Genomic DNA, 13670 nt, shown 5'->3' on the forward strand with positions numbered 1-13670 from the left:
TTTTGAGGTTTTGTTTAAAGTTAATATGGGCGGGGCTTATATGTATAAGGGGCGTGACCAAATACTTGGCGGGCGGGGCCATCGTAATAGGGGGCGTGGCCAACTCCGTATCCCGACGTCCTCGTGCGTGAGAGGCGGGGCTTGAGCTCGCGCGGGGGGCGTGTTTACTCTAAAGAGGCGGGACTTGAGCTCGCGCGGGGGGCGTGTTTACTCTAAAGAGGCGGGGCTTGAGCTCGCGCGGGGGGCGTGTTTACTCTAAAGAGGCGGGGCTACACGTGTAAGGGGGCGTGGTTACTCTAGAGAGGCGGGGCTACCCGTGTAAAGGGGCGTGGTTACCGGCGATGGGGGTGGAGGTTAGCAGCCGAGGGCGGGGCTAAACAGTAGAGGCGTGGTTACACTCGTGGGCGGGGCCAGTCCTGCAGTGGGCGGGGCCAGTCATGCAGTGGGCGGGGCTTTGCACTTTTACGGGCGGAGTTAGTGGGGGGCGGGGCTAGGGGAGAGCCCAAGCCCTGTCCCCCCCCCACCCCTCCCTCCCCCACCCCTCCCTCTCCCCGCAGACAGCAAAGTTGTCGAGAGTCCGGCGGAGTGGAGAGAGGAGTGCGAGTCGAGAGTAGAGAGACGCGGGGAGAGACGCGGAGACTGAGAGAGACACGAGGAGGAGAGGGACACGGGGAGAGAGACGGAGAGAGACACGAGGAGGAGAGGGGGACACGCGGCGGAGGGAGAGGAGGTCATGCTGAGAGCATGAGGAGGGACACGGGGAGAGGAGCGCCGCTGCTGCTGCTGCTGGGACTCGCGCTGTGGTCGGCGGGGAGCGCCGGGGCCAGAGAAGGTGCGGGCGGGAGAGTGCACGAGAGTGAGAGAGAGTACACAGTGAGTGTGTGTGTACACACACACACAGTGAGTGTGTGTGTGTACACACACACAGTGAGTGTGTGTGTACACACACACAGTGAGTGTACACACACACACAGTGAGTGTGTGTACACTCAGTGAGTGTGTGTACACAGTGTGTGTGAGTGTGTACACAGAGAGTGTGTGAGTGTGTGTGTACACAGTGTGTGTGTACACAGTGTGTGTGTGTACACACACAAAGTGAGTGTGAGTGTGTACACAGTGAGTGTGTACACAGTGAGTGTGTGTACACACACAAAGTGAGTGTGAGTGTGTACACAGTGAGTGTGTACACAGTGAGTGCGTGTACACACACAGTGCGTGTGTGTACACAGTGTGTGTGAGTGTGTACACAGTGTGTGTGTGTACACGGTGAGTGTTCGCGAGTTTGAGAGCTAGATTGTGTGTACAGTAGTGTGTGTTGACTCTGTGTGTACACCAGTGAGTACACAAGGATAAAGGCGCGTTTGTGTGTGCCGATGTGAGTGCTAGTAGTGTGTGTACACTCGTGTGTGTACAGGTGTGTGGGCAGTGTGTCCTCGTGTGAGTGTGTACACACGAGATATTGTGAGTGTCAATATGAGTGTACTCTGGAGTTGCTATGCAGAGTAGAGTGAGTGTGTGCACACCCCAGTATTGTGTGTATACTGGTGTGTGCGCAAATGTGAATGTGTACTTGGAGAACTGCAATCAATGATGTTTACGACTGCGAGTGGACACACAGGGGGTGTGAGCGAGATTAACTTTACACAGTTTAAAGACAACGCACTCAGACGTGCACACACTGATTATAATAACACGGTCATTAGCTTACGCAATTAAACACCGGGTAACACTACTGTACACACACACACACGAGTACTCACAATGATTAACACACCCATTAGTTGACACACTCAAACGCTGGTGAACACACTGCCCTACACACACACACAGGTGAACACACACAGGTGAACACACTGCCCTACACACACACACACAGGTGAACACACTACCTTACACACACACACAGGTGAACACACTGCCCTACACACACACTCACAGGTGAACACACTGCCTTACACACACACAGGTGAACCCACTGCCTTACACACTCACACAGGTGAACACACTGCCTTACACACACATTTAGGTGAACACACTGCCCTACACACACACACAGGTGAACACACTGCCTTACACACACACTCACAGGTGAACACACTGCCTTACACACTCACACAGGTGAACACTGCCTTACACACACTCACAGGTGAACACACTGCCTTACACACACTCACAGGTGAACACACTGCCTTACACACTCACACAGGTGAACACACTGCCTTACACACACACTCACAGATGAACACACTGCCTTCCACACACACACCCAGGTGAACACACTGCCTTACACTCACACACACAGGTGAACACACTGCCTCACACACACACACTCAGGTGAACACACTGCCTTACACACACACACAGGTGAACACACTGCCTTACACACACACAGGTGAACACACTGCCTTACACACACTCACAGGTGAACACACTGCCTTACACACACACTCACAGGTGAACACACTGCCTTACACACACACTCACACAGGTGAACACACTGCCTTACACACTCACACAGGTGAACACACTGCCTTACACACACACACAGGTGAACACACTGCCTTACACACACACACAGGTGAACACACTGCCTTACACACACACACAGGTGAACACACTGCCTTACACACACACATTCAGGTGAACGCACTGCCTTACACACACTCACAGGTGAACACACTGCCTTACACACTCACACAGGTGAACACACTACCTTACACACACACACAGGTGAACACACTGCCTTACACACTCACACAGGTGAACACACTGGTTTACACACTCACACAGGTGAACACACTGCCTTACACACACACACTCACACAGGTGAACACACTGGTTTACACACTCACACACAGGTGAACACACTGGTTTACACACTCACACACAGGTGAACACACTGCCTTACACACACACATAGGTGAACACACTGCCTTACACACACTCACAGGTGAACACACTGCCTTACACACTCACACAGGTGAACACACTGGTTTACACACTCACACAGGTGAACACACTGCCTTACACACACACACCCAGGTGAACACACTGCCTTACACTCACACACACAGGTGAACACACTGCCTCACACACACTCAGGTGAACACACTGCCTTACACACACACACAGGTGAACACACTGCCTTACACACACACAGGTGAACACACTGCCTTACACACACTCACAGGTGAACACACTGCCTTACACACACACTCACAGGTGAACACACTGCCTTACACACACACTCACACAGGTGAACACACTGCCTTACACACTCACACAGGTGAACACACTGGTTTACACACACACACACAGGTGAACACACTGCCTTACACGCACACACACACACATGTGAACACACTGCCTTACACACACAGGTGAACACACTGCCTTACACACACACATTCAGGTGAACGCACTGCCTTACACACACTCACAGGTGAACACACTGCCTTACACACTCACACAGGTGAACACACTGGTTTACACACTCACACAGGTGAACACACTGCCTTACACACACACACACAGGTGAACACACTGCCTTACACACACACACTCACACAGGTGAACACACTGGTTTACACACTCACACAGGTGAACACACTGCCTTACACACACACACTCACACAGGTGAACACACTGGTTTACACACTCACACACAGGTGAACACACTGGTTTACACACTCACACACAGGTGAACACACTGCCTTACACACACACACTCACACAGGTGAACACACTGGTTTACACACTCACACACAGGTGAACACACTGGTTTACACACTCACACACAGGTGAACACACACACTCGTACATAACACCGGTTTGTGCGTATAAGTGCTGTATTATCCAGTGTGTGTGCAGCATTGTGCATATCAGTGTGTGTGTGAGAATTTGTGTATGAACCCAGCGAGTCAAGATCGATTCCCACTCAAAGCAAACACCAATGACGATTATCTGTACCGGTCCTGGGCCTCCCTTGGGTCGAATTAGCCTTAAATGAGTACCTGGCGGTGTGTAAACATCGCCACCGGGGAGACAAAGGCGGTTGGGCGTGGTGCTGGCCACCCAGCCCTCGTGTGCCGTGCCGGCCTTCATTGGTGCTCACTTAACGCACTTGCCCCAACAGTCTGTGTAGGTTACATGTGTATGAACAAGTGTCTGTGAACTTGCATGTGTATGAACAAGTGTCTGTGAACTCGCATGTGTATGAACAAGCGTGTCACTCTTGTCAAGCCACATCTATAAGCTCCAGTTCTATAAGCTAAAGTTCTATAAGCTACCTGAATATTAGGGTCACTTCAGTTTAACACGTATCAGCTCTTATGATGATGAGACAATTTGTGATGTATTTAGCAGTCCATTACATTTGTCTAATCCTTAATAATGAACCTCAGTGATCCTAATTAACTCTTTGCTTTAGTTTCATTGTTCAGTCATGCACTATGTAAGTAAGTACTTTTAAAGTTAAGTTTTTAAGTAGATAGGTGAATATGTTAATGTTATTTAAACCAGGCGAAGCCCACTCATTTGCAGGTATGTTTGTGTGCTTTAAACTGTGCAGCAATAATAATTTGGATTTTAGTTATTGCATTGACTCCTGTGTTATAATAATTCAATTCAAGACGACGATCACTGCCAATTTTTTTTTAAATATCTAAAAAACTCCTTCACTCTCACCCACATCATCATCGACTGTTAGGCATCATGATCCATTCACCATGTGTTGACAAATGAGCCTCGTGCAGGAGGATGCGGGACGGCTGTGTAAAGTCACAGAGGAGTGCGACACACGGAAATGCTGCCTCTGGAGTCTGTAGCAACAGCAGGCGTGCACTGTAATGCCCTCATCGTGCCATTCCAGCCGCTCGGTGCAGGTATGCGGGCTCTGCAGGCAAGGCTCTGCAGAAGCCCAAATGATAAAGAGTCACCATTTGGCTTCCCCAGCCTCCTGCGTCCCCTCCACTGCACCGCTTAACTTGTACAGTTATTAAATAGGTCTCATGCATATACAGTATGTGTTACTCTTCATCTAGGCCAGGGGTCGGCAACCACAATAACAAAAAGAGCCATTTTTTTTCCTAATTCGGCAAAAAAGCTCAATAATTGAAGAGCGAAGTATGACGTCACGAGGCGGGCCTTCGAGAGCCACATGCGGCTCCGCGGGTGCAGGTTGCCGACCCCTGACCTCGTGCACGGCTCTCATTGCCAACACACTGCTGGTTGAGGGCCTCCCCATGCCGTGCGCGTCGTCGAAGGTTATCCGACCCATACCTTCACCATGATGGTCAGTGCGAGTTGATGAAGGTGGGGCTGTTGGGAGAACAGTACGGTAGAGCAAGTGTGGGAGACTAGTAGGGTAGAGCAAGAGCATTTTCTGCACTCTCTTCTGATGGCATTGCAGCCCCGCAGGAGTCTACAACGCCTGTTTTGTGCGCTGTGGTCACCCATCCCAGTACTATCTAGACTCAAACCTGTTTTGCTTCTGAGATCTAATAAGATAAAATTGTTGGCATCAACTTCAGCAAGAGAAGTCCACCCCTGGCTTTCATGCTTATTCTTAAGAAGTGCTTTAAAATATTATTGTTTCATATATCAACGCATAATTGGAATGAAATCAATGAAGATTACACAGCTTTTACGACCAGGAGCAGTCAAAACTTATAGACACTTTATATTATTTCCAATGTCTCACCCAGACATTCAGCTTGCTCTCTCACGTGATAAAGTAAATTGAAAATCATCCAATCAGCTCGTTACTTGCCTGGAACGTCACCTATGAAATATACGACTTTTAGAGTCGTGTTATTGATGAGTGTGGTGCGTTTTTGCTATCAGGATGACAGGTCAGTATATCAGAAGACTCCTGTTTGTGCTGCAGGGTTCACGTAAAAGTAAATGCTCGAGTGATTCCTGCTCAAATGAGAATCGAGGGATTTTGCATTTCCCATTTACAGCCCTGTGCCAGTTTTGGAAGTTCCACATTCCGATGTCAGAGTCGAGTCTTCCATAGGATCACTCTCCCACACATTGGTATCTATTTTATTATGCCCAGAATGATGATGGGCTACGTTGACCCCCAACCAGGATTTGAACTTGCAACCTTCAGATGGCGAGCCGCTCGCTCTACCCACTCAGCCACTTGGCCGGATAACGACATATCCACCAAAATGTGGCATTGTGGTGGATAGGTGACAGTGATGGGAGTCAGGATAGGCTCACGCGGGAGGGCAGGCAGCGGAGAGAGGGAGAGTAACTCTGTTAATAATTCATCGCTTCGGTCACGGAGCCCCTCTGAAGTGGCGGTGCAGTCCAGAGGCCCCATGGGAATGAATAATTAAATTGTGTGCTGTGTTGCACCCGTTAATTGCTCTCGCGTCCCCGAGTGTCCGAATCCGTGTCCTCCAGCTTCTGTGATCAGTGCCGATCGCCATGCGTGCGTTTGAAGTCTGCCGCCGGCCACTGCTACACCCGGGCGTTGTGGTCGGGAGTTGCTGTACATTTATAGATGCGTACTCGCCGGTACAATGCAGAATGTAGGGGGTTTTAGACTAACTTAACGGCCCCACTCCGAATGTAATTTATTGTCTTCTGTAAGTAATATTTGGACTGTGATGCTCTTAATATGTTACGGTTGATTTTTACACGATGCAGTTTTTGTTTGTTATAAGTTTGTCAAATGGGTCCTCAAACTTAGGGTGTGTTGGAATCCCGGACTGGTTCTGTATCATTTAATTTATTGCTTACACGCTAGATTTATTTAGTCGCTACGGCGTGTCGCCTCGTTTCTTGGCAAAGACTCGTACAGTGAGCGTGTTGTAGGCACAGGAAAACGAATGATACATTTGTAATTAGTTATTTGAAACTAAAATCTAATTTGCCCTGGTTTGTCCTTCTTTAAACAATTCCTTTTTGTCCAAGTGCTCTTACGAGTGTCATTAAAACATTAAAATGAATCTTCCATTTTCTTAACCACCCCCACTTACAAAAACATTGCAAGCAAAAAAGTTAAAGTGGACCCGTGTTTTTATAGCTTCACATCGCTACTATGGTGCCCTAACAACGCAAAACGCACACCTGCGTAGGCTACGCGCCTAACATGCGGAACAAATCATTGTTCATGCTGGTGATCTCTCTATTATGAAGACGGGCCATTCCAGAAACACCGCCTATTGTAGACATTTTATTTTTTTCATGCAGCGTTATTGATGAATACGTTGACTAAATGTGGTTGAGGACACGAAGGCAAAAGTGTTACTTAAACAGCAAACGTTTCAATTCTCATTGTAATGTTGTGAGACATGGTTAACTTTGCAGAAAAATAAATAATGGATCGCCATGTATTTACCCCGGTGTACCAGAAATGATACAGAGGAGAGGCATGGAGCAGTAGCACAGTGGTTAGCACACTACACTATGAACACGATTCTTGAGATTCCCAGCCACAGCTAATATCACAGGCAAAGTGCTGCATGGGCGACTTTGTTGTAGAACCACTCTTGACTTTCGCACAGACAGATGATGAGCTGAGTCAACCTCGCAACCGGAATTTGAACTCGCAACCGTCTGATTGCGAGCCGCTTGTTCTTCCGCTGAGCCACCTCTGTGACAGCATGGTCATGCAACCTCATTGCTAACACGGGATGTGGAGGACTTCATCCAACAGGGGATTGGCCAAATGCTGTACATTATTTGAATTACTGCACTATCGTAGATGGGACGAGTTAAGGTGAGCAGCCGTTTTATGTACTCAGCAGATGTTTGCACCAAGTGGATGAGACGACTTTAAGCAAACAACGTACGGAAGAGCGTTTATTAAAAGTTGTCCAGCGTTCAGCAGACGGTTTTTTTTCTTCTTAATTTAATTCCTTGTGCCATGGCCCATGCCAACGAAGCTGCATCACTTACAGTCGGGATGCTGCACCAAACCGTTTTGGGATGGTGGCCGGAGTGTGCCTGAGCACACAGACGTTGCAACTTTACCAGAGCCGAGTGGCTCCAGGCGCTAGGCCACAAAGAGGTGGCTTGAGGAGGCGGTTGGGAATTGACAAGGGGGCCCCATTTTATTCCTCGTTACTCGGGCCCATGCCAACCTCCGATTGGCACGGTTGGCTACGTACGGTGTGAAATAAGTTCAACGCACATACGTACAACCGCATCACGCCACTGACTGTAGCAGCAGGGATGTTTTATGGAACTGCTTTTGCTGGGTGGCTGAAGCGCCCTGGAATTGTAAGCGAGTCCGTGCTGGCGAATCTCTCCCCTCGGCCACAGTGGCATGGTTTAGATCGCGAGAGTGAACGAACGGTCTTTGACACTCGGCATTGTCGTTTTGTTTTTAAATGTGGCACCGCAGTGGCTGAAAAGATAATGCCGCCGCCACCACCGCACCGTATCTGGGTTTGCGTCGCTTTGGGGAGCGGGTTGTGCGGCTGAGCGGTGGAGGAGGGAGGCCGAGTCACAGATGTGTTGGTGCCGTCTACAAACTGCAGTTTTTCTTTTCAACATTTCTTGCTGGTTTGTCATTTCCTCTCGCGAGATTGACTGCAAGACGCTGAACACATGCACGGCGCATGTTCGCGCTTCGCAGATCGTACTTGGACGCAAGAGCAACCGTGAAGGGTTATGGTGCTTTCTTTGGTTGTGAGCTTATTTTTTTTGCAAATGCGAAGGGTCATCTGTAAATGTGAATAAAATAGAATATCACCCAATATTAAGATAGTTTATTTGAACACCTACAGCATAATATTTGTCGACATAGAAACATAAGTGCACAAATCCCACTCACATCCTTTATTTAAGCAAATGGAATTTCATATAAATTATGGAAGAATTAAAATATAACAACCGCTGGGCGACTCTTCACTAAGTAATGTTGGTGCACCAGTTGCTACTCATTTGACCGTTCCTCCTGGGAGACGATGGTGTTGATGGGGCCAAATCGGCCCTGACCGGGATTTGAACCTATGGATACAAAGTGTGGGGTCCTCCTGCTGTGCCGTGAGTGGGACAGGACGTGATAAACAGTACGCGCATGCGACCAAGGAGAGAAGAATGGGTGTTGCTGTTGAGAGAGAACAGCAAATGAGAACCTTGGACTTGAAAGCAAAGTGTGGCCAATTTTCTTTTTGTTTGTTCACCACGAAGCTGCCCTACGTACACACATTTGCACGGCGTGAACGTGCACTTGTGCGCGTGTTAGCGTGTCTGCATTTGTGCCTGAGTAAATAACGCATTAATTTGAGTTGAGCAGAGCTGTGCGTTTATGAGCGTTAGCTCCGGTCAGCCGAGCGGCGAATACACAATGTTAATTCTCACATTACTGGCCTCCCTGCTCCTCCTCTTCGCCTGGTCGCCTTTCTCTCCCCAGTGCTGATATTTATATAATGCACCAGATACTTATTTAAGGCTGAGTAGATCTAGGGGAAGCCCAGGACCAGTTCAAATATTCGCCACTGTTATGGATGGTGAGCGGGAATCAAGCTCGGGTCACCGGGCTCGTAGCGCAGTGTGCGAGCACGCGCCACGCTCACTCGAAGACAAAGACGCACACATGCGCCATGCTCGCACATCCACACACATCACACATCACACACTTTGTGTTGCATCATTTCTTGCTGTCCTGGAAAGAAAAAGTGTCTAGACCCAAGGGGCAGAATAATTTATGGTCACCACTTAATTCATATTCATTTTATGGAATCTCTATTGCTCGATAATGTTAAATGCCACGTTCCGGCATGCAGTTATTTTCTTTATAATGCAACATTATTTATATGGGAGAGCCTCACCGAGTCGGAAGACTTTTTCAAGAGGGTCCTGCATTAGGATATCTGCACGGTTCTATTCATGCATGGTTATCAGGTAGAAGGAACCCAGATTCCGCGGAGAAAACTCACTCGTAGGAAGTGACAAACACTCAAAGGACCACGCAGATAGATTAAAACCATTGCTGTGGATGAAATCTACGTGTGCGGTTCTTGTAGGGTCGCTCTACACTCATTCACCTTGCCGGGACAGCGGGCATTTCGAGTAAGAAAATGTTATGGAAGGTCCGGAACAGGTGGCGAATGTCCGAAGCAGACCCGCGGTCTGTGTTTGCTCAAATTTAAGTCGTGCTCAAGCTCAAATCCAGACGACACACAGCGCTTTGTGCAAAAGTCATTCGCTCAAGTTTCACCTCCCGCAGTTGGTTATTACAACAAGGGCTTTAGTGCCACCTCTCAACAGCCGTGCTCCCTTGCGCTTACATAATATTTGAATATGCTGCACCTTTTTAACCTTGGTTGTTTGTTTAAACCGGACAGACCAGTCCTGTGCGCGCTGTGCGACTTGAGGGTGTGGAGATGGAGCCGCGGGCTTCGATGCGTTGCCGATGGCATTTCGGCGTGACCCCAGCCATTTTATATTTAACGGCGCCCCACGGAACAGGGGGGGATCAGTCCCCAAGAGGGACCGCGCAATGCCAGCAAGAACATAATTTGTGTGTTGCGGATGAACAGAGCGGTCCCCGCCACGTATTGTGAATGTAGCGCTGCTGTTTAGATAGCAATCTGCAGGTTCTGTGCTTTCAGATTATCGCGTCATCGGCAGTGCGCGCGAGAGGAAGCGCATACAGCTCACGTGCGGTTTATTGATTCCCTCTTCAAAACAAGTTGTTTTTGCGACTTGACGAACTCAGCGGATGAATGTGCCTTGTTACTTTGCCAGCGAGTCGCCGTTCCCGGTGAACGCACCCCGACGCAGAACGGCGCCTCGATGCGATAGCCGGCAAGTTGTGTGAATACGCTACGCGATAAGAGATACACGCAGATGAAAGCACTTTACGGCACAAGACGGGGAAAACGGAAACATTTTGTGGCGGACAACAATCTGACGGCCCGAGTTCGATTCCTGGCCACGGCTAACTTGGTGAGAGAGGGATACCTGAGCACGTCCTGCACCCCCCCCTGCCTTTACTAATCCACGCTGACCAGCTTAGTGAAGTACGGTCACACATCCCCCATCGTGTGGAGAGGCCTTCATCCCGCAGTTGATTGATTCAAGTGGTTATATTTATTACTATCAGAATTGTTAAAACGAAAGAGATCAACAAATTGCTGACTATAGTGGGAAACAAAACCAAGGTGAAGAGTTTAGCAACACGACGGGATGAGAGGACCAGTGCCACCCACCGTCTGCCCGTCCACGTTTGACGTAATGAGATTTGTTTCATGTCTGCGTCAGAAAGGAGGCCAGGTCTGCACAGAACTCTGCTGCCTATCGAGTTACCCAGCTGAGGTCAGAGGGTCAACGGGGGGCTAATGACCTCGGCAGGTTTGGCGGCCATGCCCGGCCTTCATCAGAGATTCCATTTGTAATCCCCCACACCTAATACGCTAAAAGTAAAATTAACAGTAGCGGACGTGGAGATAAATAACGGAGTGACAGCCGAGGAATGGAATGCATTCGAGAAGACATCGACTGAGGAGATGGAGCGATTAAATCCGTTGTCCTTCCCCTGCACCTCCGATAAGCATTGTTGTCTATGTGCGGTGCGAAGGAAGTTCTACACACATACAGTGCATGTGCAGTGCATGTGCGAGTTCAATTATTTTATCCCAGGACTGTGAGTGGTAATGACAGCTTGAGGATTCCTTGTGGATTACCCACGGCTGATGATGATGATGAAAATGAACATCGCAGTGAGCACGCAGTTGTGCTAAGTGTGCACTGCTGTATGAGGGTAGTTTCTCTTGTAATTCATAGCTGCGTGTTTGTGACTATTAGGTGATGGGAAAACATTTTTTTTACTGACGAAAGCGATACGTATTTGTGATGGCGGCACAAAAAACACGCGTCAAATTAATGCTGCCATAACAGGTGCATTGACCCTGAACTCGAGACTGTTTTGTCAGTTTTATCTTTCTTTTAAGTGTTGTAATTGCCGTTTAAAAACTAAAAATATTTTGACTTTTCTTTTCTGGATTTTTTTGCTCCGTAAATCCCTACTGACAGAAATGCCACATAAGTCCGGCTCTTGTGATGCTGCTTCTGTGCTGTGACCTATCCGTACATCATCCTGTCCATATTAGCAGCATATTTATACATCTCGTCCTAATAAACTCATCTGAAGTTTGTGCCGTATTTATGCGTCGGTCTCGGCGGATATTCACAAACTGGGTCGGGCTGCACGGGTTGGCGCAGCCACGGACACCCCCCCCCCCCCGCGTGCAGACGCCCCCCGGGTGTGGACAGCACTTGCCCCAACAGTCTCTTAAGGCTATACTGAGGGATATTTGTCTTTGTTTATATGTAATCTGGTAATGCTTTAATTTATCCATAAGCACACGCAGGACGAAGTTTCCTGGACGGCCCGGGCGAGATTGGGGTTCACGATGAGCACACGGGGTCCCCTGTGTGGTGGGAACACGGCGATGTGTCGAGTGTACCCACCGAGGTGTTGACATGTCCACTCGGGGCAAGCCCCCACCGCCACGTTGGTTGGTGGAAGGATTTGCGTGCCCATCACCGAGCGGGGCCGGCGCTGTGCGGACAAAGCCCCTCTTATCGTCTTTAATCACCGAAGGGGGGCTGCTCTCGGCTGAGTCGAGCCCCCTCACCCCCCCCCGCAGTGACCCCCCCCCACATCTCCCACGCGGCGTACGGCATCTGAATTGTGCTGCTAAGCGGTGGCCAAGAGAATCGTGGTGCATCGCCCCCCATCCTTCTTTACTTAAAGTTGTGATGAGGTTTGCAGTACGCTGTGACTGTTGCGGAATTGACTGCGATTTGCCGATGAGTGGCAAGAGCGTAGAGTCCCTCCAGACATCTCACGCGAAGCACAGCACCTTGACACGACCACCTGTGACAAGTGCCCAATGCCTGAATCGTAGCGTATATCCTGTGTGTCGGATATATGCACATCTCTGCTCACACCAGAGTGCTCATATCTATGTTTTGTGCAACATCTGAATCATCCCGCTCATCTACAGCCAATTGCATCATGACAATCCGTCCTTAAAGTTATGATGAGTGTGGCAATAAGCTGTGACCAAGTGGCAAGAGACTGGTCTGTGTGAGTCATGTATTGTGGGTTGTGCAATAGCCAAAAAGTAATGGCAACTTCCAAGACCTGTCGGCCCATGAATATAAAAAAAAATTCAGCAAAACACATTTTATTGACTTATTTCAAACCCACCTTATTTGAAATATTGCGGGAGAAATGTACGTTCTGAGAATCATTACCCCGTTTAAAATCCTCGATAGGCAAACAAATTCCATACAGCTCGAACACTTTGAATATCCCATTGTAAACAGCAGTCAAATGCTAATTCACTTATGACCCTGTGAGAGAGCCCATTGATTCGACTCTCTTTCGTGGCGTTAACAATGGTAGGAAAATTGAGACGTTAGCGCCTCCTCTCTAATGCGAGAGAGGGCCGACGCGTGGGTGCGGACGGAGAGCGCAAGTGGCTGAGTCTCATCCCCACCAGCGATCGCGTCCGCTCAGTGTGGAGCCCAGAGACGCACGCACGCACACACACACGCGCGTACGAGCGCTGTCGCTGAAAGTCACTCCCCCGCGTCCCAGCCCCACCCCCTGCAACAAACGGCCCAGTGTTGTGGCTAACTGAATAGACAAGAACGCCAATTGATGGTGGCGACGGGGCCACTTTTTTTTCTTC

General features: G+C 49.1%; 1 protein-coding gene across 3 annotated transcripts in view; it reads left to right on the forward strand.

The window, feature by feature from the left end:
* The first annotated feature begins 556 nt into the window (after positions 1-556).
* Positions 557-13670, forward strand: part of LOC144943412 (epidermal growth factor receptor-like) — an 88202-nt gene continuing 75088 nt past the window's right edge. For all 3 annotated transcript variants that reach the window (XM_078870794.1, XM_078870793.1, XM_078870795.1), the window contains exon 1: positions 557-832. In XM_078870794.1, coding sequence (XP_078726920.1) covers positions 745-832 — 88 coding nt within the window. In that variant the 5' untranslated portion in view covers positions 557-744. The remainder of the gene's footprint in view (positions 833-13670) is intronic.

This window comes from Lampetra fluviatilis, chromosome 31, assembly GCF_964198595.1.
Source record: "Lampetra fluviatilis chromosome 31, kcLamFluv1.1, whole genome shotgun sequence".
NCBI lineage: Eukaryota > Metazoa > Chordata > Hyperoartia > Petromyzontiformes > Petromyzontidae > Lampetra > Lampetra fluviatilis.